The 25,079-nt window shown below is 37.2% G+C and overlaps 1 protein-coding gene across 1 annotated transcript in view; it reads left to right on the top strand.

The window, feature by feature from the left end:
• The window catches only part of LOC140307017 (voltage-dependent calcium channel subunit alpha-2/delta-1), a 66,401-nt gene that overhangs the window by 30,572 nt on the left and 10,750 nt on the right, over positions 1–25,079 (top strand). Inside the window, exons 9-31 of the mRNA XM_072385703.1 lie at positions 456–506; positions 706–805; positions 6,918–7,076; positions 7,453–7,557; positions 8,807–8,885; positions 9,552–9,601; positions 10,051–10,140; positions 10,271–10,345; positions 10,457–10,537; positions 10,886–10,960; positions 15,317–15,388; positions 15,577–15,648; positions 16,384–16,445; positions 16,693–16,769; positions 20,445–20,505; positions 20,599–20,690; positions 21,662–21,743; positions 22,363–22,425; positions 23,007–23,110; positions 23,598–23,687; positions 23,774–23,841; positions 23,958–23,996; positions 24,228–24,299. Coding sequence (XP_072241804.1) covers positions 456–506; positions 706–805; positions 6,918–7,076; positions 7,453–7,557; positions 8,807–8,885; positions 9,552–9,601; positions 10,051–10,140; positions 10,271–10,345; positions 10,457–10,537; positions 10,886–10,960; positions 15,317–15,388; positions 15,577–15,648; positions 16,384–16,445; positions 16,693–16,769; positions 20,445–20,505; positions 20,599–20,690; positions 21,662–21,743; positions 22,363–22,425; positions 23,007–23,110; positions 23,598–23,687; positions 23,774–23,841; positions 23,958–23,996; positions 24,228–24,299 — 1,819 coding nt within the window. The remainder of the gene's footprint in view (positions 1–455; positions 507–705; positions 806–6,917; positions 7,077–7,452; positions 7,558–8,806; positions 8,886–9,551; positions 9,602–10,050; positions 10,141–10,270; positions 10,346–10,456; positions 10,538–10,885; positions 10,961–15,316; positions 15,389–15,576; positions 15,649–16,383; positions 16,446–16,692; positions 16,770–20,444; positions 20,506–20,598; positions 20,691–21,661; positions 21,744–22,362; positions 22,426–23,006; positions 23,111–23,597; positions 23,688–23,773; positions 23,842–23,957; positions 23,997–24,227; positions 24,300–25,079) is intronic.

Below are 25,079 nucleotides of genomic sequence, written 5' to 3'. Positions count from 1 at the left end.
AGGATGCAGACATTTTTTAAAGCTTTTTTTTTTTTAACGATGGTATTGGCAGTTGGAAGAGGTGTTTAATAAGAAATATATGTAGCATTGAATTGTATTGTATTTTCTTTATTTTATATGGAAAATTAATTAAACCTATATTGTGTATTTGTTAAATTTCTATTTATTGAGTTCCATTCGATAGTTACTTGAAAATGTGGTTTAAATGCCACAATTGTCGCACAAGATGCACTTCTGATTCTCTAGTTATATATACAGTTTATTGCAATGAACCACTGCCATTACCATTTTGCTCATATTGACATCAAAATAAGTATTGTTAAATTTGTTTTATAAAATGAATCCAGATTTTTAAGCCCTGTTCGGATTTAATGATAATCAAATAGAATAGAATAGGATAATAAAATGTTCAGTGTGGATGTCATCGTCAGTAATGTGGTTTTTCATTCATCAAGGTACATTCAAGGAGCTGCCTCACCCAAGGATATGCTAATCCTCGTGGATGCGTGAGTAGCTTGATAATCTCACAGATCTATAACTTTCTCGCATCAGTAAATTTTCGTCTGATTATTAGCTTATTTTAGATTTGCCACATAACTTCATGTATTTCCCCTGTCAAATCCATTTTTTTTGATTATACTTAGTAAAGTTTCATAAGTGAGTTAACACTGCAGTGTGAAGCTATTTTTTTCTTTTTTCTTCTAGGAGTGGGAGTGTATCTGGTTTAACTCTCAAACTGATCAGGACATCTGTCAGTGAGATGCTGGAGACTCTGTCTGATGATGACTATGTCAATGTTGTTTACGTGAGTATCATTAAACCCTCCACCTACTCAATGTTAAGTGATCTGTTTGTTTGAGGCCACTGGGGAGGTCCGGCCTGAGAGTGAAAGATGGATTCATATTATGTGCATGAATTAGCTTATGCATTTATGCTCCAATTCAAGAAAAAATGCATATTCAGAGAAAGTTTTGCATCTGTACATTCCTATTCATACGCAACACTGGCCCATGCAGACATGCACGAACAAGAGAGGCAGAGAGATGGATGACAATTAATGATATATGGATTTCTCCAAGATCAGGCCACCCTGAAACAGACCTTTAATGAAATACCCACTGCTCTATTCGGTGCTCAGGATTAAAACTCTTCACAGATTTCGAGTTGGGGGTGCAAGTGTGCATTTCCTTCCCCTCTGCTCCAAAAGAAATTAGTGCTTTGCCTCTGACTGCAGTGCAGCCCTGGAAACAATCATCCATCACCCTTTTTATCCCTCCATCACTTACTCCTTTCATCATAAAGTGATGGAATTCCTCTTGGCATTTCACTATATACCTCCATTCATCTCTTTGTGTCAAACCTTAACACAAAGAACAGCCATATACACTATATGCATCATCTCCTCCATCCTCAATACCACAGCTTCCGTCCCATCAGTTTTCACTTTCTTCCCTCCATTTTTACTTTTCTCACCCACGGATCACTTCCAGTTTTCTAACTCTACAATTTCAATCTACTTCAGGGCACTATGTTTGTGATTACACTGGGACAGAACCAGTCAGGAGATTGTTTGATGCATAGATGGGTACCTGTGGAGGTGTTTATTGAGATAGGTCTTTATAGAGATTGGACCTGTCTCCGTCCGTCCTCTCTGCACAAAGAAGCCATTCAGGCTCTATCTCCTCTCCATGGGGATCTTTTGTCTTGGACACAATGTATTCTGTTCCATGATGGACTTGTGATTCTGCAAAGATGTGTAATTATCAGAATCTGTTGGAGAGCAAAGTGTGCCCGTGTGTGTGTGTGTTTTGCTGAAAGCGAGGCAGACTGAGAGCAATTAGTTCAAAGAGTTTTGTTTTTGAGGGCTTCAAGTCTAAAGAGCAGTGGGTGTAATGCGCTGATGGTGCAATAGATTTAAAAGGAACCCAGGGGTGCCAAAAGAGTGCAAAAAAAGTTTGAAAATATAATGTTTTGAACATTTATAGAGCAGTAAACAAATCTTAGTTGTATCAAGATATAATGGAGTTATGACACCATCACTCAACCTGTGTTTTATCCAAGCTCCATTGTTTTGTGGCAGTATTGTGGCAGTCAGTCCGGCTTAAAGTTAGTGCTGGTGAATTAATGGCACATTGTAGCAAATTGGTCTTATAATACAGTAGATTTATAACTTTACTGTAGTTTCTGTATTTCATAGTAATAGTAATCTACAGGTTTACAGTTTATGTCGTCAGTTAGAAACATTTAAAAAAAAAGGTAGACATAGTAATATAGCAGCATAAAACCGTATTATTTGGCAAACAGTCCCTGCCGACTCTCACTCAATACTGGGTTTTCATTGGCTTATTTAATTTGCATTCTAAAGGTGTAAGGAAGACAAAAGTGAATGGAAATGGAAAATAGAAAATGATTAATTTATATGATCACTTGGTGTGTATATAATTTTTTTTTCCTGATTAAAAAAAGAACCATGATATCTGTTACACACAGAAACACTTTTCTGTGATGGACTGGCGATGTGTCCAGGGTGTACCCTGCCTGTCGCCTAATGACAGCTGGGAAAGGCTCCATACCACCAGCCTATACCACCACCATGGGACTGGATAGTGTGGTGGTATGATTTCCATCTTTTGTGTGGTAGACCTGGGTTCAAATCCCCTGCATGAAAGGTACCTCCTCCAGTCGGGGTCCTCAGGCAAGACCCCCTTACTCTTTCTGCCTACCTGTAAGTCGCTTTGGATAAAAGCATCTGCCAAATGCGTAAACATAAACATAAACCACCATATGGAGCCTTGTTTATTCGCTTCAAACCAGTGAATAGAGTCATCTCTGATCCACATTTGTTTTGAGGGGATTTTTTTCTGAAGATTGCTGCTGGTTTCCTTTGCTCGTGAATGGACGTCAGACTATGACACCTCGAGTGCAGTATATTTGAATTGGAAGGTTGTTCTCAAATACTTTTTTTTTCTATTGATAAACCAGAGGAACCTGCTTGGCTCTTGATAGACTTATCTGCAGTGCTACCACACATGCTTCAAGCCATAGAGAAATAAAAAGTTAAGTTTGTGCATAAAGTTCAGCAAAACTAATGATGATACCAAATTAGAACTCAAAGCTTTCAGTGTATCATGTATCTAACGCAGTGTAGCTGTGTTGTTGTAACTCATTCGATTTTGATGTGTTAAAAAAGTCGTTTTGGTTCACTACTTTTTTATTGATTAATAAACATTCCAGATTATTATTTATTTATTTTCAGGTTTATCTTTAAGAGATAAAAAAAAGAAAAAGAAAAATAGTTCTTACCAGGTCCTAAAATAAGATACTTACAACCTCAGATCAACAGTGCATCGTATGTTATATCATGTCATTATTTATATAACAAAATCAAGCCAAAAAGCAAGGCACTGTGTGACAAACCATGATCTGACAGCTGTTGGAACCATTTTTTACAAAAATAACTTGTTGATTGTTTTATGCATGATATTATTAAACTTTGACATTGTCCAGGATGATTGTTAACCCACTTTTCTTTACAACGTTGCTGGAATTCATTGAGGTTTGTGGTCATTTTTGGCTATGCACAATTCCTCTTAAAGTCCTGCCAAAGCATTTCAAAGAGTTTGAAGTCCTGACTTTGACTCCATCATAACAACATTCTTTTCTTTTTCACTCAATTTTGGCTAAGTTTTAGCTGTCACACAGATGGCCTGACATTTAACTTCAGAATATTTTTATATACAGAGAAGTTCATGGTCGACTCAATGACTGCAAGGGGCCCAATTCCTCTGGCTCCAAAACAAGCCCATATAATCACCTCTCCACAATTGTGCTTGACTGTTGGTACAAGGGGCCTACACAGCTGTGTTGTATTTAGCACTGTTGCGTTGCAACAAGGGAGTTCCTGGTTCAAATCCTGGCAGGGGCCTTTCTGTGCGTGTTCTCTATGTGTATGTTGTTTCTGGGTACTCTGGCTTCCTCCTGCCCCAAAAACATGTTAGGTCTGTTAGCGTGGATGATTTTTTTTTGTCTTGTTTGTCTCTATGTGGCCCTGTGGAGTGTCAACCTGTCCAGGCTGTTTCCCTGCCTCTCACCCATTCTCAATGAATGGGGTAGACTCCAGCCCCCCCTGCATGAATTAAGTGGCTTTACAAAATGGATGTTGGTATAAGGTGTTTGCTTTTTTTAATTTACACTCAATGTGGGGCTGTGTCTCATGGCCAGACTTTTAAACTTTGGCCTTGCCTTTCCAAAGAGGCCTGATATGTAGCAATTTTTTCTTTTTTTATTTCCCTGTGCACCAGATTGGCTTTATGTTCAGCTTACTGGGACGTCTTCCTGGATAGATTGGCACCAAACTGGCAGCAGTTTTAAATGTTTTCCACTTGTAAATATTCTTTTTCACTGCCGAATATTTCTGAGACTGAAGGAAAGCAACAGTTGTTTCTCTGTTTCTCTAAGATCATGGCTGATGTCTTTCACGCTTGGCATTATATTAACGCTCTCTCTCTTTATACAGAGTTGCTCACACTTGTTGATCAATTAATCGAGTGCATTGAATTAGCAGCACCTGGCTGCAACCTCTTATTTCCTATGGAGACAATAAGCGTGCAGTCAGTTTTTTTTTTCTCACCCTGCTTCTGTATTTTGTTTTGGATTTTGTTGAATAGATAATGACACTGGGTAATAAGCCATGTGCAGTTCCTCTGTGGTTGTGTTAACCTAACTTTAAGACCTGGTAAGGACAAAATTATGTATCACGGTATATTGTACCTTCAAGTTGTGTCTTTCTTTTATTTAAGAGATACGGTTGCACAATGTTTTATTGCAATAAAGTGATTAAACATCAGTGTGACGTCTATGAAACAGTTTGTAAACGAGTCAGCAGTATAGGCAGATAATAGAAATACACAAAACAGAATAAACCAAAAATATTGTTAAAATCTCTGATAGCTCAAAAGAACATGAGGAGCAAATTGCAACAGATCCAAGTATCTTGGTTATCCAAAGTGCTATTATTATTTTTTGGAAGGCTATCCGAAACGTCAAGAAAAATTAAATACAATAAAATAAGGTGAAATGAAATTGAATATGATAAAATAAAATAAAATAGCAGGAATCAGATATGTTCAGTTTTTTTGTTCTTCCTCAACAATATGCACAAATTATTTTGTCACTGACTCACTCATTCATGCACACACAGAGGAGTTGCCTGATCCAGCAGGTGTTGTTACCTATTACTAAATCACTGGTCTCTGATATTACCCATAAATCATTAACCTCATTAACATTCGCCCAGGGACTATTTTGGCATTTTAGAATGGAAGATGCTCACTCTCATCCTCAGCAGCCAGGCGGGTCAGAAGATTACTAATGACTGGTTTACTGTCTTGTCCTCCCTTGTCTGTCTCATCCTCTGGTTTTTTTTTTCACGCTTGTGTTCTCTCTTTCCCGAACCTCTCACCTTGCCAAACTTCCATCACTTTCATCATGCCTGTTGAGCCATGTTAGCTGCTGTCAGTGTTGTTAACCAACGTCACTCCAGTGGGCAAACCAGAGAACCATAGCAGAATAGCAGACAGTCCGGTGGGATTAGAGCCTAAAGATTAGCCGTCTCTCCCTTGTCATCACTAATCCATTCCCAAGGCCTGGACCAGAACACACATATAAATTCTGTTGTAATGGGATCACAACAGAACAGTGGGTTACCTTCACTTTCATGTGCAGGGCCATTAACATTGGCTTACAAAGCAAGACTGTGTTTTTTACTCTGTTTTGCTTTTTTTCATCATAGTATTCCTCCTCTTTAGACAGAATTTGTTTATCTATAAAACAGTTATATTCTAACCACACGATGACTGCATTACACATACTACATGAGCTCATTGTAGTAGATACATTTTTTCATCTTCCTGTTTTTACATTCTGTATTCACACTCTCCCACTTTTCTTTTTGTGTCCCCTTCCTTTCACTTTCTGCTTCTCACACTCATTTCCTCACCCTCAATTCTCTTTTTAATAGACTAAGCGAAATACGCATTTTTTTTTCTATGTGGGTATTTATATGAAATTCCATTCTGCTAATGTGTGTGTTCCTTGTGTGTTTTTATATGCTCTCACCTTGATTCAGTTCTGTTGTGAAACCACAACCAGAGATATAGCATTGTGTGTATGTCTTGTATTGTCACTTTAAAAGGAACTTCAAGGCTGCCAGGCTCCTTTGGAACACACATATGCGTGGCCACACACATATGGCTCTTTTTGCAGGATTGTCTGTGTAGATCAGAGCTTTTAGCCTCCCTTTTGGCCATCACACAGAGACAGATTGATTAGTTGAGATCGATGAAGTGCAGTATTGTTTTTAAAAGAGTTCTGCAACACTATAAATGTGCTGGTTTACCATTGTTACCATAGCTTTTATATTTTTACTCATTCTTATCTATTATGCAATTTGTTTTGCCCTTAATAATGATTTTATTTGGGAGTTTTTTAAAAATGTCAATTTTAAAAGTCTGAAAATATGAACAATTAATTAAACAGCTCAATATGGAAGCCATACTTTTGGTTAATGAGTGCAGTATTTATATGTGTTGTAGAGATTAAATCAGGAGGTCTCACCTTTAAAAAAAGATGGTGTTGCAGCCTATCTTCATTTTTATATAGCAGAATCTTGTTTCCATGGGTACCAACGTTGAGCTTCAAGGATGTGAAGCAATTAGTGGAGCTTGATGAATGTGTCTGTTTACCACTGCCTGATAACAGCCAAGGCCAGGTGGGAGTGTTTGTGTGTGTGTGTGTGTGTGTGTGTGTGTGTGTATGCGTGTGTGTACGGGTGCTGCATTTGTATTTGTTACACATGCACACAATCTGCAATTGTAAGAGTCATTTGCAGGCCATAACTTTTTGTCTCTGTTTCCCAGTTTAACACCAGGGTGAAGAAGACGGCATGTTTTGACCATCTGGTTCAAGCCAATGTGAGAAATAAAAAGCTGCTGAAAGATGCTGTACAGAACATCACAGCCAAAGGAATTACAAACTACACAAAAGGCTTTGAATTTGCTTTTGAGCAGCTCTCTGCGGTAGGAGAAACATGTTATTTTGTGACTTCAGTGTGATTGAGAGCACAGGGTTTGAATCAAGTTATGAATGGATAGCGCTGATGTTTTGAAGGTTAAGCAGCTTTACATTGTTGTCTTTCACTGCCATCTGCTGGTTAAATGTATTTCTTCTGCTTAACTCTGTATAATTACAGAAGTGTCTTGTTCTAGATGAGTGATCATGACCTTTAATGAATAACAGTGATAGTGATTCTGTAAAGGTAATGATGAAACGATCTTTACAGGATGTTAACCAAATGTAATGGCCATGTGAACAGGAGCCTCTCTCCAAAAACATTTAGCCTGTTGGACATTAATGCATCAATAATAAAGATATGTGTACATTTTCTTTGACTAGACAAATGTGAGCAGAGCAAACTGCAACAAGATCATCATGCTGTTCACTGATGGAGGAGAGGAGAGAGCTCAGACAATATTAGAGAAATACAATGCTGATAAAAAGGTATAAGGATAAAACACTCACCCATACATCTTTCCATCACTTTAGGGGGCAGTACTTTGCCTTCCATTAAATAAGTGGAGTTTTACTTGAATTTCTAACTTCCCTGATGTAACCACAGCCTAAGCCTAACCTTACCCTATCAAGTCCTCATTAAAAGGCAATGATTTACATTGTTGGAACTTTCTGTTTCCCAAAAGGAGATCTGTCCCCAGTTTGTGATTCGGTATCAAGATTTAAGTTTCTACAACATAAATTACAAATACACGAACACAGACATACACACACACAATACAAAAAATTCAAAGATGATTGTATTCTACCTTTTGGAACTCCCTTTGGGTTTAAGTTTACATGTGCTCATTTTCTTTACCCAAAGATTTATGCAAAAGGGAGATCTTTTTTTGCATAGTCATAGAACAAAAACATGTTGATGTGCCTAATCACACAAATGACTCACACAAATATGTAACCTGAATCTTATACAAACGGTAAAGAATAAAATAAATAAAAACGGTATCTTTAAACCTTGCTTTCAGATTCTAATATTCTTTATACTGAAGCTGTGCCGCAGGTAATAAAGAGCGTTGGTTGTGTCGCATGTAGAATGTTGATTTCTCTATAGAAACTTAAAGCATTCTCATATGGTTGAGTTATACTATCAACATGTTAGACATGTTTTATGGTTTTGCTTTAATTTTTGTTTAGAATTGTATGAAATACAGCAATAGTGAAACACACTCTGATCAACCAAAACTTTAAAAGCTCATGCCAAATACGCCCCCTGCTGCCTAAACATCTCTGACATGTCTGTGCCTGAACACAGGACCTTTGATAGATTCTTATGGTGTCTGGCACCAGGATGTTGGTTTGTTTTTGTGGTGTGGCAGGGCGTGGGGTCCTGCTGGAGAAGCTTCCTGCATTTGGGAAATATAATTTCTGTGTGGGGTTTCGGTTGGTCAGTGACAGTGTTTAGCTGGGTTTAGTGTGTCAATTTCCACAATAGTAAATATCCACATGAATGCCATGACTCATGGTTTCCCAGCACAATATTGTACTGTAATGGAATGATCAATATTAATCACTTCACTTGTCAGTGGCTGCAAAGTTGTAATGGCATATGTTAAATGGGAAAAAAAGTAACACTATGTGTGCCAGATATTTGTTTTACCATTACAATAAGTTACTGTATGCCAGGACAAATGTATCATTTATTCATTTTTCATTTATTCTTTAAAATCTTATGTTGTAGGTCAGAATATTCACCTTCTCAGTAGGACAACACAACTATGATAAAGGACCCATTCAGTGGATGGCCTGCTCCAACAAAGGTGTTGTACATTTTTGTCAGTTTGTTACAATTCTAGCTGTAGTCAGTATCTTACCATTTGACAAGGTTAAATGATGTCAGGTGTATTTTTTTTCCTGATCAAGATATGAAAGGGCAGAATAAAGCATTGGCAATAGTAAAGTGATGTTTTAAGAGGGCAACAGCAATAACAATAGATGTAACTTTAGAACAGCGGAGCTCTTTCCGAATATCCTTGTTAAGATTTTTTAAATCTTAGCAGCTTAAAGGGGAACTCCAGTATTTTTAAACCTAGACCTTATTTCTGGCATGAAATATGTTCATCTACTCACCGAGAACAGTTTGGTGAAAGTTGTTGTCCTTCAGAAGATATTCAGATTCCTTAAGCCCCGTTCACTCCGTTATATGGATCTTCCGAAGGACGCCGACTTTCACCAAACTGCTCTCGGTGAGTAGAACGTATTTCATACCAAAAATAAGGTCTAGGTTTAAAAATACCGGAGTTCCCCTTTAACATGGATGACTGCTTTCAAATCAGACTGTAGAGAAGTAAAGGAGGAGTGGAATAAGTAAAGAATTCCATCTTACAGAAGCAAGCCTGCATCCTTTGCTCTCCTTTGGTGTTTCCTTTATGGATACCGTCCTGTCTCTTATTTCTTAAATGTTTTATGCTTGATCATTTGTCTAGGTTTCTTCTACGAGATTCCTTCTATTGGAGCCATCAGGATAAACACACAGGTGATGTTAGAACATTATTGTTTTTTTCCACTGTCATTTAGTCTCTAAGGCAACACTGGAGAAGTTTGTGAATCTTAAAACGTTGTGCTTCTGACTTATTTTGAAGTACACTGCCTTTTGTTTTTCACACATTCTTGGGTCTGAAACTGCCCACAGTTATTAGATACTAAAACTTTGTCCATTGCTTGACATTGTTGTTCGCTTTTGATGTTGTCTTTTTGGCCTCTTCAACATGACAGCTAATTCATGTGCATGGCTGTACATTTGGTGGGCTCACACTGAGATTTTTTTTTAGGACAGTGGCACTATATCCCACAACTGTAGGGGGAGCCAAAGAGCAAAAATAAAAGAAAAGAAGAAAAAAGTTTCTTGAGTGGTGCTTTAAATAATGCATTGTCTCTGCATAAAAAGAATCCAGAAAATGAGATGGTGTTTTTTATCTAATTTAGGAGTACCTAGATGTCTTGGGAAGACCCATGGTTCTTGCAGACAAGCAGGCCAAACAAGTCCAATGGACCAATGTATACCTTGATGCTTTGGTATGACATCACTTTTAGTGTTTTGTAATAAATAAGAAAACCTAGTTTTTTATGCAGAAAGATACACACATATTTGTTTACTCTACTCAGAAATTTTTTTGAATGGTACTTTCAATTGACTCTCCATCAGGAGCTGGGTCTGGTAATCACTGGAACACTGCCTGTCTTCAACAGAACGAAGACCACTGATGACAGGAATGGCAAGGTAAAGTAAATCAATTCTTGCACTCATGATGGGTGGCGTCAGCCTGATAAATTAAACTGATGTTTGTGAATGTGTTTTATTTTTCTCATCTTGTCATTTTTTTCCTATCAGCACCAGAATCAGTTGATTCTCGGTGTAATGGGGATTGACGTGTCTCTTGATGACATCAAGAAGCTCACACCACGCTTCACAGTGAGTCAAACACACCCATGTGTGATCACATGCATGTGGACAAATGCATTCATCACACCGAGCTTTGTGACTTGCTCAGTTGTGAAGAACTTGCTCATATGTTTCCCTCTGGTGCAATTAGTGTGCAATTTGATTCTAGTAAGTCATCCACACATAAGAATGCCTTTGTTATTGATTACATCTACTTTAATCAATGTTTTAGGGCCGCTGAAGCCCTTACTTAAACTTTTTCACAACCATTACCATGGTCTTGCCATTATGCCACACATGAGTTGCCATAAGGTGGTAATTATAGGGTTTTGTGGAAACAAAAATTAATTCCCTCTCCACTTTTCATCTTTATGTCAGATTGGTCCAAATGGATATTACTTTGCCATTGATCCCAATGGATATGTCCTGTTGCACCCCAATCTCCAGCCAAAGGTATGATATCTGGCACTATCTGGCATTACTTTGTGTAGCTAAACATGTCTGTGGCTTGATGTATTAAATTATACTCTTACTATTTCACTGTTTTACTGTGATTACTTGCCATCAGTGAATAATATGCAGCCTAGCAGATGGTGCAGGCTCTTTTCAAACTTTTCCAGGTGCCGTCACCTCATCAATCTTAATAAAGAGAGCCTATTCCCCTGCTAGTCTATGACTTGATATCATCAGTCCTTAAATATGGTTGGAAGGTCAATTCTGCCATTTGGGATTGCACAGATATGAAGACTTGGCAGTGAACTGGTATAAATGTTTAAGAATGAGAGGTAAAAAGAAACTCTGTGGCATATTGCTAAGATAATGTATTTTAAAGTGAAAATAGTATCGTAGTATCCAAGACTAAAATTAAATTTGCTCCACAATGAGAATCTGTCCTGGACCTGCTGGATATATTTTCTTCCTCACGTAGATGAGGATTTATAAGACAAAAAAAAACTAATTTGGAGGATTGTCATCACTATACTTAGTTTCATTCAAGTGTACATTTTTGTTTCAATTGCAAGATATAATATTTTTGTCGTAAGGTTTAGCTATGACGGAAAGTCATAACACTTTCATTGGAAGCAAACAAGCCATAGGGTGCCTGTCTCGGCCTGCCAAAAGCCCTGAGCAGTTTCACAATTTGTTAGATTAATGCAATAGGACTTCTAGCCACTGGCAGGTATTTAGATGTGACCCAGTAAAAATTACCCTTGACCCCACAAGAGGTTCCAGCTCTCTTTTCAGCAATCCCATTGCAGCTCACTACCCTCAGCCTGAGGCAAGCCAGCACTGACAGGCAGCTTATGAGCCATGTGTTGCCCAGAGCTTCAAAACAGCACCTCCTTGGATCTGAAACTGTGAACCCCACACACTTCAAGACAAACAGTTATGGAAACAGTTATTTTTAACCTTAGTTTAATACTTTTATAAGTGTGGTCATTCGCATGCTGTCAGTTTACATTATTAGTATACACTTGCAACTCTTGGCTCTTGGAAATAACAAAGAATAAGAAGTGGCTTTTATAGAGAATTGTGTAACAGGCATAAATTATAAAAAAGAAAAAAAAGATTATGCAGTAAGTGGTGTAGGTGTTGATGGCACCTTGCAAGCAGTACATTCATGTACCCATGGCCTTACTAGTTGATGAATTGTGGGATATCCTGTAAATCCTACTATTATTTATTTAGACCAGGACTGTTACACTTATTTATTCATATTGGAACATTTTAATGTGGTCAACGTTGCGTGTGTATGTGGAATTACTTTTCAAAAAAATTACTGAGCTGCAGCAGTGTGTCACACAATGTATGTCTTTCTCCGTTGTTTACTCTATAGTCCCACTTTCCACACATTCTAAACCTCCAAAAGTTATCATTGTACATCTCTTCGTAATTTTCGTAGAAAAGGATTCGTAACAGGAAGCTCAGGCTCACTAATAAGTACGCTGTCACTTTTCATGAGGTGAGACGATGTAGATGCACTTTAAAGTGCAGATGTAGTTTCTAGGTTGTAGGACTTTCATAGTACAGTTCCAATAGATGTAGTAGCATCCGCCGTAGCTGATATTCATCTGTAATGTAGTATGCAACCCACACAGAAATGACAGTGCTGATTAATTTGTTGATTCTGTTTTAGAAATAAGTGACAGTAGTTTTATATGTAGTGCTTTGTGATTCTGTATGGGTACATTATGTGATGTGATTGATACTGAGACCAAGTAAGTGTCTTATCTTCATAAAGTGTACCTTAAACAAATAAGGAAGTTTTTCTTGATGGTCCGAGACATCTGATAATAGTATATAGAACTTTTGGCAGCATTGAGTGATCAAAACAGGGAAAGTTTACAGTTTTGTTCCCTCCTGTTGCCAAATTTAAATGCAATTAAGGTAAGCGCTCATGATTTTAGAAGTGCAACAAGCATAGGTTTGTCATTCTCATGAAATAGTTTGGAGGTTATGTGATAAAGATTTTGTGAGATCAATGTGACATAAACAAAGAAATCTGAATTTTCCATCAAATAAGTCTACGGAGAAATTTATCATTCAAACAAAGTATTTTCCCATCAACTGTAAGGCACATTGTCGCACTGATAGCGACCTGGGGCCCTTTCAACATCCTAATGTGAGTTACGCCATCTGGACCTCCCGTGTTGCATCAGTGTTTTTATTTTGATCTCACCCCATGTTTCACCTCAGCAAATCTCTTGCTGAGTTAAAGTATTCCCTCACACTCATTCTTTCTTTCTTTCTTTTTTTCTCATATGGCTGATATTTTATTCTTCTTATCTGTTCAGAACAGCCAGTGTTTTTATGTTCTTTATATTTTCTTTCCTGTATTACGTCTATCTTACTGTAGATTTCACGCTTTATTCAGCACCACACAGTGTTGAACCTCTTTATCTTTTATTCTTTCTTTTCTCATTTTCATGTCGAGATGCTTCATCTTCATCATCTTCCTTTGCTGCTTCAATTTATTTCACTTATCATCACATGTAAGGAATATGATTTATGGCCTTTACTGTACATGATTCTGTATTTTTTGCTTGTTAAGATTATTTTATCTCCAGCACTGGTATAGCAACAACAAGTTACACCTGTGTATTATACATCCTTAAAAATGAAATGCAAATGTCTGCGTGTCTTGAGTTCCGTCTTCCCAATAAGTACGAACATGCAAGTGAAAAGAACAAGCAAAAGAAAAAAGAAACATCACTTTAGCTTTAAGTTCGTAGAATATCACCCCACATTTTTAATTAGAAAATTCTGGGTAGGACAGGCTGGTATCGGATTCCATATACTGCTGTTTTACAGAGAAGGACTAGATTTCTGCCACCATTTTATATCACCATAAAGCCACTCAGACGTATAGAGTTTTTAAGAGAGGACTTTAATAGAGGTCAGTGTCACTTTGTATCAAATCTGATTCTGCTGTGTCTGGTGTCATGTATAATGCCAAAATAGTGCCATATGGTATCCTTTGTTGTATGTGCCATGCATATGAATAGATACAATTTTTGGCAAAATAGTGTAATTCTTCCTTAATTTACTACCAAGGAACATCCCAGTATGAATAACTGAAATTCACATTATGTCAGTGACACTTAATGAAGAAACCCTGTTTTACTTAGTTGAAGTTGGTCTAAAGTTTCCTCAGTGTTTTTATCAATGTACTAAAAAAATCAACATTTTAATATTTATTTTTAAAAAACAAAAAAAATAAAAAGCATACATTTAATGTGCGACATCATGATATAGAGAAGTACGTACAGCGGTAAACCTGAGCTCACTGCTGAATATAAAATGAGTGTTTGTATCATGTATCGGATCATTTAGAAGTGAAAGCAGTGCATGGAAAATTACATAGCTATGTATTTGTATTTATGGGTGACAAGGGGGTTAAAATGTGTCATCCTATAGATTGATGAGGAAATCTCGTATAGTTACCTTAACTGCCTCAACCTTGCTCCTATAAATCTAAAGTAGTTTTTCAAGGCAGATTTGCCGCGCGTGAAGCCAGAAGTTTGCAGAAGAACGCAAAGCTGACGCACTCATTGGCAATTAGTTACTGTGACCATGGCAGGAGCCAAAACAAACAACAACAAAAAAGAAAAGAAATAAGAAGAAAGTAGAAGAGGTGATACTAAATAAAAACCCATGTATGGCTTTTGAGAGGAACACTTGGGTGAAAAGCACACAACTTACTCAAAAACATTGACTTTGTGACTTTTGATTTCTTGTTGATATCAGTCAAATGTCAAATCTGGTAATTTATTGAAATATAATGCACCATTTCTATTATTTAAATTATTATTAAAATGTCTGTTTAGAAAGGTTAAGAGTAAGGCAATTTTTTAAAGTAAGTAGTTGTAATGCAGCTTAAACTGTCCTATATTACTGCCAAGTTGCCAGTGACCCACTGTATGCAATAATCTGAAAAAATTACCTACGCATTGAAGGGTCGAAAGCCCTGGCAGCACTTCTAACCAAACTCATAGAAAAGGACTATCTATATAGTCCACTATATAGTTAACTAATATTTAGAGCACACCACTAAAATAAGATTGTTAAATAACCCACTGCACTTTATAGCATTTTTCTGTGTCAGCTCAGCTGGCTTTAGATGAAGTGATAGAACACAAGAAAAAATGCTTCCAGCTTCACTCCAGAGAAGCCTAAAGTAAAGAATCCTCTCTGTTTTTGTTCTGGTATCAATTTTACTATTATTTCTAATTTTTTTAGGTGTGTGTTTGTTTGTGTGTAGTTTTATGAAATTGTGTCACACTTCAGATTGAAATATCCCTTCCACAGAATCCTAAATTCCAGGAGCCAGTTACTCTGGACTTCCTCGATGCTGAGCTGGAGAATGATATAAAAGTGGAGGTAATGTATACAGACACATAGATTAATCCCACACACACATACACATTTGTCTGTGTGAACATCGGCGTTCTTAGGTTGTCAGTATGATATGAGGCTTGTCGTTTTCAAACGTACTGGTACTCAGTGGATCAGATTCAACCTCAGTGGGATCTGTGTCTTTATTTGTCATCATCTCATGGTTTATGCAGATTAGAAGAATGATGATCGATGGCGAGACAGGAGAACGCACTATTCACACTTTGGTGAAAACACAGGATGAGGTAAGAAACTCTGAACTTTTGTGAAAATGAAAAATAAGTGCAATCGTCATTATGAAAACGTGACTAAACAATATTTGTATATTAAAGTCCCCATGAAGTCAAATTTAGTGTTTTTTTTTGTATATGTTCTAAACTGCTCTATGAATAAACTGTGAATCACCCCAACAATATAGAAATAATCTTATTGTGGATGTGGTGATTAAGGGTGGGTCATTTCCTGCAAAACAATTGAAAATCTTGATGAGTCATCCTACAGTTGGAGGTATATAGTAATCTTCATTAGAAAACTTTCTTGTATTTTGAATTTAAAGAGAACTGGTGTATAATGGTGTGCATTGAGAGTTGAACTGACCAATCAGAGCAGACCAGGCTCTTTAGGCGGGAGCAACATCCCTACCTTCTCTGAATCTGTAAATACACAAAAAATAGACAAACTGCTGGCTTGATAGGAACTTTAAGGCTGTAGTCAGCATTTAATACATGGCACTTGTATTAACTGTGACATTTTTAAAGTTTTCGAGTCAGGTTAGGATTGGACTCAACTCAAATTTATAGTACCTTCACATACAAAATGATGCTCCCCAACATGTGAAAGCATTTGCCACCTCTGTTAACTGGAAGGTCAAATTGTAAATCCATCTAGTCACCAACTCAAAATAAATGGAGACATTTAGAGAAGACACCAATGGAAAAAAAAGAAATGCAAGTATTATCTGTGTATATTATTTCTGGCAGAGATACATAGATAGAGGAATAAGGACCTACACGTGGGCACCAGTCAATGGAACAGATTACAGGTAAGACATCTTTTCTGATTTTTTCTCTTTGTTCATCTTTATGTTCGCTTAACGCCTGTCAAGCTGTCTGTATGTCATCTACAATGAAGAAAGCTGCTTTAACCAACAGGGGTCACTCTACTGCCTCTATGCTCTGCTTGTTAAATTGGATACATGCTAAGAAGATCATTTTTGGATTTAAGTGAACATTCAAAATTCCGTACAAAGTTCCAATATACTATAAGTCTGACTTTCATCTTTCCTGCAGCCTGGCCCTTGTTTTGCCTAAATACAGCGAGCACTTCATTCAAGCTAAGCTGGGGGATGACATAAAACAAGCCATATGTGAGTATGACATCCACACAAACAGATCAGTGAGATTTCACTGTGTTGGTGTCCCTCACAGCCAACTCCCATGCATGCTTTCTCTGGGTTGTACTCTTGAGAATCCCTACTTGCTTTGTATTACTACTGCTTACTGAAACCTCAGCCACTCCTTTGTATTTGCAGCTCAGATCAGCAAATTCCCACTGTGCTTGTCTTTTGTAGTGTAACCCACTGGTCAGTCGCCCTTCACTCCCACACAGCTATTCCACATGCTTTTCGTCTCATACTACAGTCTTTTGATCTTGTCTGTATTTCACACTTATATCCCTCTTTACTTCCTCTGTCTGGCCCTTCTCCTAGTTCAGAAGAAAAGACAAGCTCCCTCATTTTCTGATTTTCTGTATGTCTATTACCAAACAGTTTTTCAGTTATGTGTCTTTAACATATCAAATATATCTAATCTGTAAACTTCACATCATACTCTTTATTCTTACTGATATCATCCTCCCCTCCCTCTTTATTTATTGTCTTTACCCTGTTTATATATTCATTTTAGCCTTTATTGTGCTTTCAAGGCTGTCTCACTCTGATATAGTCTGTCTTGTTTGTATGACAGCTCTGAACTACAAAATAGGATAGTTGCACATAAATCACAAAGACATAACTCAGTCATACACACATGCTGTATGTGCAGCTCTTTGTACAATTCATTGCATTATGATACTGATGCATTTTCTTCTCTCTGTCTTTTTTCTGTGATGGAATTTTACAGCTTCTTCTTGGGGCAAGTACCATCTGTTCTTTATCTTCCTCCTGCCATCTTCTGCATACACATGTTTGTTTTCATGTCACATTATACAGGAGAAGGCAGAATTTGGGGGGGAAAAATCAGTTACTGTTTTTCGCGAAGCAAACAAAAGATCTCATTTCTCAAAGCCAAAAGGTAAAAATGGCCCATCTCTTTAATATATTAAGCAAGAATAGTTACAACATAACAACATACAGTTACAACATAACAAAAAAGAAAAGAGGCCAAAGCAGAAGTTTGAGCTGTATTTACTGTACACTAACTCTTGTAAATCCCCTTTGGCAAGTATCACAGCTTGTATGCCTTTCATATGCAGCTAAATGTCTTATTTGGGGGAATTTGGTGAGGTCTTTTAGAAAAATGATCTAGTTCTGTGGAATCAGAAGGCTGTCTGATGCACAGTTCTTATGTGAGGTCAATGATTTCTGTAATCTTCAGGTTGAGAAAGTGTGAGGGAAGAAATGTTTAGTCTATTGGGGTGGTTATTGTTAAGAATCATCATCGTCCTGACATAGAAGCTATCCTGTTTTCATATCCAGCTATTTTAGATAAAATGTTATGTTTACTTAGGATTTCTCCAGTATTTAGTTGATTCCATTCCCCCCAAACCAGTAAAATATGCCTCATGAGACTGACATAGAGTCCAAGCTGTAACTGATCCAACATCTTGCATACAAAATTGGATAGAGGTTCTTATCATACCTTTGCTCATTGCAGAAAAAAGTAATATTTAAACTTTATCTAAAACACAGTAATGCTGGTTTGATGTGTGATCTAGAAGCTTTACTTTGTAGTTTATAACGAGGATACAATAAATATTTTCCTCTGATTACTTCCATTAAAAATCCATGAACAGGGCTTTGACACCAGAGTCTGAATCTTCTTGAGGAACTTTTTAATTCAAATACAGGCTATGATTGACATTTAGGACAATCCAACCAGCAGTCATCTCCTTCTTTAAATGCCTTACTATCTTTTATACCCTTGACCTACTCAATTGCCATTACTGATTTAAATAAAGAGAGCGCTGGGCAACTGCTCAGCAGATCCCATGGCTGCTGATTATTGGTTTGAATAGTCAGAGAATTTATAAAGCTTTGAAATATGTACCACCTGGTCTTTCTCAACATTGACTGTGAATGAGCCTGACACCTTGCATCTCCTAAGGTGCCCAAACTGTTGCATGGTGCTCCTCCTCTTGTTTTCATCCCTAAATAGTACTCAACAATAACAATAGACTAATTTATCTTCGACTCACTTAACTACTCCCAAAAATTTTGCATACCTCTGTATTTGGTGCAATACATGCATGGATGGCTGTATGAATGCTGATTGCAACATGATAGAAGCCAAAGTTGACCAGATGGTCAAATAAGTAGAAAAACTCCGGATTCAGCACATAGTCATCTGTTTTTTATTGAATTTTTCATAGTTTAAACGTGACGCTACAAAACATAAACATCTAATGGTGCAGTTATTCTAACAAATGAGATTTTGAGTGAGTGTTCAGCTTCTCTATCACTACTCCCCTGCTCTAACGAGTCTGTCACTGTGCCATAAATGCTGTCAGCACATTTACAGGCCTGTTAAGGAAAACAACACACCATGCCTTGCTGCTGCAGACGTCTTCTGTAAGGAGTTTGGAACTCTGAAGTTCTCTGTACAGCCGTATAGAGTTCTTTGTTGAAGCCAGATCACCAAAACCTCAATCTATCTTACCACTTTCATGCAGTAGGTGGTTTCTGCAGCCACTTGCCCTCTTAATACATTAGCAAGGGTCTCTACTCAAGGGTGTAATGGATGGACATATATTTTTTTCTTTCATCCATGTAGGAGTAACACTGTATTATTTAAATAAATGACCTAATACTGGGGTTGAAGAGATGGTGACAGATAAGTAAAGAGCAAGAAAGAGGAGGAAAAAAATCAAATGGTGTGGAAAGGCATCAGAGACCCTGCCCAGTCTGTAGAGACAGGGTGACAATGCATCTGCTTGTTATATTTTATGTACTAAGACATTGTTTCATCCTGCACCAGATTTCCAGGACCCCAAGGAAACTCTGCGCTCAGTAATTGCTTTCACAGACTGTAGCACATGAGTCAATATATTTTAAAGGCATTGTCCAAATTTCTTCATTTTAAGAGACCAATGAATGATGGCCACTGATGCCTGTCATGTCATTTATGAGATAAGAATTACAAGCTGGTATTTTAAATTAAATCCAGAATCAAGGGAAGCAAATTCTTAGAGGGAATTTCTTTTTTTTTTGTCATACCATGTGTTTGTTGTTTTTGTTGTCTGGGATGATTATCCAGTAGTCCATCTTTTGTTATTTTATTTTATGTTCTGTTTTTTTTTTACTAACCGCATCACACACTTAATTTTTTCATGTGAACTGATTTACAGTTTGAGCTAATATTCTGTGAGAAAAATTCACACGTTCCAGCATCTTTCCTCAGATATGACATCACTTGTCAGATGATGAATGCATTTGCATCACCCTTTGTCTTTCTTTGCCTCTGCGTTTCTCCGATACTTTCTCCCTGGGGTCACAACAGGGCAAGAAGGCAAGTATTTCTCAGTCAGTTACTTTCTCATGCCTCCCCACTGCTACTCCAGTCGCACTCTCTACCTTAATCCATCACCTCATATCTGTCCAATATGTTTTGTGTCTGTGTGGGTGTGGATGTGAGAGCCAGGTATGGAATGTGGACTGTTATATCCATGTATCAACCAAAAGCATTTCCTAAAAAAATCTGTTTTTCATGATGTATCATTTCAAGAGTTGTGATCCAGATATGTTTCATTTTTGCCATGAAAATATATGTTTTGATACTATATGCTGTGACTATATACTAAGACAAGCATTTTGTGTTTTTAAAAGCCATGGAGACTATACAGCCAGAGAGGTTTGATGAGTTTGGTTACACCTTCATTGCACCAAGGTGAGTGATCCTCACATTACTGTACGACTAAATTGTTTAAAAAACAAACAGACAAGGGACAGGTGTTTCATTTGGTCAATGCTGTTTCTCCAGAGAGTACTGCAAAGAGCTGAAGCTGTCACTCAACAACAGCCAGTTTCTCCTCGATTTCAACCAGTACATTGATAGAAACATCCCAGATACATGTGAGTCATGTATCTCTTTCACTGCTATTTCACTTCACTATTCAATGCAATTTCACTTGAGACATTCATATTGGTTGCATTTATTAATTAAGACTGTTTATATTCGTATTGGATACTTTAGTGACAATGACCTTTGCCCCTCCAAGTAATATGTAGATTTTTTTATATATAAATCCATAGCATGTGTTTTTTAGTAATGGAAAATATGCATATACCAGTTCCCACTCAGAGATCATGATGGCAAGTACGGTCAGTATGGTGTCAACAGGGTGACATCAGACTGATTGATTGAATTTCCCAGAAGCCTGATGTTGTCATGCTAAATAATGACTCATGGTGTTCGATTAGTCATCCTTTTAATGGATCTCACTGCTAGTATGGCATACCACCCCTATCCAGCTGATGGATCAAAATACCCTGGATCCATTTTTACCCAAGGCCAAGTCATATACTTTGGAATTAATGTTGTTGTTATGTTGAGTCTTCGTAAAAAAAAAGTTATGGGCATGATTTAAAACTACACTCAAGAGTTGCAGTGTGGGGACTGAATTGTTACTTTGAAGGTAAATGTGCTCAAATAATTTCATCTTTCAAAGTAATTCTCTTGACAGTGAGGTTGAAACTAAATACCTTGTCATCATCTCCCTCCTAACTGGCAGTCCTTCACAAAGTACTGTTTATTCGCCAAACTGTAAATTCCACTTAGGTCTCCCTCCTGGCTGATTTACTGTACAGTGTCATTCATCTAGTGAGACCCTAGCATTCCTGATAGTCTTACAGTTTAGCAATACACACATTTGTGTGCTTTGATCAGTGCATTGGTCAGAGTCTTTTTTCCAAGGTATCAATTTTTTCCAGCCTAAATTTCTTAAAGAGACATAGCCATTGTTTCCATTACCATAATTCCCCTTCCCTGTTGTGGTGTTGTAATACCTGCAATAAGTTAAAATGATCTTGTCTTTGGTTTGTAGGCAATGTTTCCCTTGTGAATCGACTGATCCTGGATGCAGGTCTGACAGCTGAACTGGTTAAACTTTGGAAAGAGCAGGCAGTGTAAGTGCCAAACATTCCAGCTTTTTAATGTTTTATGCAATGCAAAGATGAAGTATTCTTCAAATTGCAGAAACATGAACTGCCGTGGTAAAATGATAATGATAATAATAACAATAATGATAGTAATTTCTCATATTGAATTCTGTTACATTTATACGTTATTCATCTGCACTACATTAGCAGATGCTTATTCCATGCACCATTTATTGCCCAACAGAGCCAAAGTTTTAGTTTTTTATTGTCTACTTTGGATGATCTATTCTTAACATTGAAATGAGATGAAAGCAAAGCAAAAAATACATGTCACACCCAACATGCTGATCTAAGCCCAGACATGCTGTTTTGAGAGGAAAACAAAGTAATTGCATCAGTGTGTTTCCTTTTATTTTATGCTCACATGTTATTGTTCTCTGATAATAATAATAATAATAATCTGAACATGCATTTGCACATTCTGAATGGTGTCTGTTTAACATTAGGACATACAAATAGGGCATATACAAAGTAACTGGGAATATAAGTATTTGTTTCATGTCTGATGCTTGGTCTTACTTTTTCCGGTAACTGTAAGTGTCATTGAATTTGACATTTGATTGGCTGTTATATTCCATGTTCTCAGGGATGGGGCCGTGGCCAGGTTTGTTGCCACAGATGGAGGAATCACAAGAGTCTATCCCAGAGGGTAATCTTCCCAATTTCTTCTCAGTTTCACTGTATGACATGGCAAGCTTGTTCCAAATATCTGGTATTATAAATGTGTGATATGAAAATTGATACAGATCGTAATACTCTTAGGTTGAGAGCCTTTGGCTGCTCTGCTCCTTTGGGTTTTTTCCAGAGCGTGGAGAATAAGACTCTTTCAGTTGAACTCCCATAGCTAGCCAGGCCAGTACAGGATGAGGGTCAAAGCCACAAATTCTGCAGCCAAATGCTGCTGATTTTCCTCAATTATTTTCTTGCAACAATTGATATAAACTTGATTTTGGGGATCTGCTATGTCAAATATATAAATTAAACAAATTAATCAACCAAATTAATAAAAAAGATGCATTTTAACTATAAATAGATATACATATAATTAAATGCATTTATAACTATAAGTTATAATCAGTTATATCAACAGCATTGGGAGTCCTATTTCTATTACTTAATTTGGTTTTACATTAAAATATTAAATGTTTTGAATCATCTAACTTATGATTAGGTTTTTTACAACCAAAATTATGTGTGTATAATATTAAATGAGCATATTGATGGTTTCAGTGCTGGAGAAGAGTGGGCTGAGAATCCTGAGACATATGAGTCCAGCTTCTACAAGAGGACCTTGGATAATGAAATATATATATTCACAGCTCCAGCTTTCAACAGTAAGTGTGCGCATTTATGTGCGTGAGGATTTTCAGTGTGGTCTGGAACTGAGCCTGTTCTGTTCACTGCCTTTGGACGTCATCCCAACCCTACTGGCAACGATTAGACTCTTAGGCCTCTGATATCACTCTCTTTATCCTTCTCCTTTTCCTGCTGTGCTCATCCCCACCCTCCCTCCTTCCCTGTATACATCCTGTCATCTCCACTGATCTCTCTAACAGACACCAGGACAGGCAAATGTCAGTGTTACAGCTACAGTACACTTGACTGGATTAACACATGTTCTGGCTTCACAGACTCCATGTCCATAAATTACAGCAGCTAAAATACATGGAATTTTCAACAAAAAAAAAAAACCCAAAACCTGCCATTATCTTAATCATTTGTGTCATTATGCTCACTGAGGTATAATCTCTCTGTTACACTTTTAAATTTACTTGCAGTTACATTGTTTGTCTTCCCTTGTGTATACTTTATAAATTCCAGTAGAGGCCAGGGAGCCTGTGTCTGAGTCAGGCATCCTCGTGAGCAAAGCAGTGGATCTCATCATCGATGAAGTCACGCTCAAACCAGCAGGTCAGTCTTCCTAATGCCAGACTGATTGCGTCTTGTGATGCAACACAAATCAACACACCATACCTCTGTTTCTTTTTTCTTTTCAGTTGTGGGAGTGAAACTCAATGTCTCATTCTGGATGAACAGTTTCATTAACGCTACACTGAAACTCAATGTAAGTTCTGTTAATAAAGCCTTTTTCTATTGTTTATGACATATCTTACAATTTTATCTGTTGATTTACAATAAAGACTATCTTTTTTTCCTTTTAATAAATCTTCTACCTTTCAGTGTAAGGATGAGATTTGTGGCTGTCTGAGGAATGACAAGGTACAGCGATATAGAATAAACTAACAAAGTCAGTTTTTCATATATTAGTTCATTTTGATATAAGTACTTTTTAAGCCATATTGTTTATCAGCTGTATTCACATCTTATCATATTTATTATGTATGTTTTAATTTTCTATATGACGTTTTCTAGTTAATGTTATATTTCAGATTTCCAACACTTATCTTTATTTAATTTCTCTTTTCTGTTTTTATTTTCTTTATCTTGCAGCATGTAGATTGTGTAATATTGGATGATGGAGGATTTCTTCTTATGTCCAATCAAGAGGTGTATATTTCCCTGGTGAGTGAGCATCCACAGTTATCTCATCCCGTCTTGTCATATACCATTGTGACTTGATATGAGTTGCCCGTTTGTCGTCTATTTCTTTTCTCTCTTTATATGCTCAGAAAGAGATATATCATGACTCAATAAATCAGTCACATAATCAAAGTAGGAGACTTTGTAGACATATTTTTATTTCCTTTATTCTGTTTTTCCACCTCTCTACAAACTAAGTCTCTTATCTTTTTCACAATAATTCATCAATCTCATACAAATAAAGTCCTTATGACTAAGTTATTAGAATGGCATGTTTTCTCTGAGCTGTACTCCTGTAGGACAGCAGTGCAGCCATGTCTCTGCTAGGGGAAAGCTCTAGCCACTGGAAGAGGATCAAAGGGAAGGCTGATGGGTTTTAGTCAGTCATGGAAGCTGCACTGAAGCGTGTCCCCTGTGTATGTAAGAAGTCTGCTCCGCTGCGTTAACTCTCCTCCTTTTTGGCTGCCCTCGACCCCTGCCTGTCACTGCTAGGATATACAGTGCAGTGGGTTTGGAAATATTTTACATCAGTTAAAACAGGACATCTGCTGTTTTTGATCCATTCTACCATCACAAAATCTGACAAACAGTTTATCTCCTTCGAGCATTTCAACAAGCACCTTTCTGTCTTGTCCACGGGAACCTTTCAGAACACTTTTGCTTTATTTGTGCTTTTGAAGAGGAATTGTTACAGTACATATGATGAATATTTAAACCCTTGCAATTTTCCACCATTTGTAATGTTTCCTACTTATCTTCAGC

Source organism: Leuresthes tenuis, unplaced genomic scaffold (genome assembly GCF_036924035.1).
Source record: "Leuresthes tenuis unplaced genomic scaffold, fLeuTen1.0.hap1 SCAF_5, whole genome shotgun sequence".
Lineage (NCBI taxonomy): Eukaryota > Metazoa > Chordata > Actinopteri > Atheriniformes > Atherinopsidae > Leuresthes > Leuresthes tenuis.
This window is presented reverse-complemented; position numbering and strand designations above follow the sequence as displayed.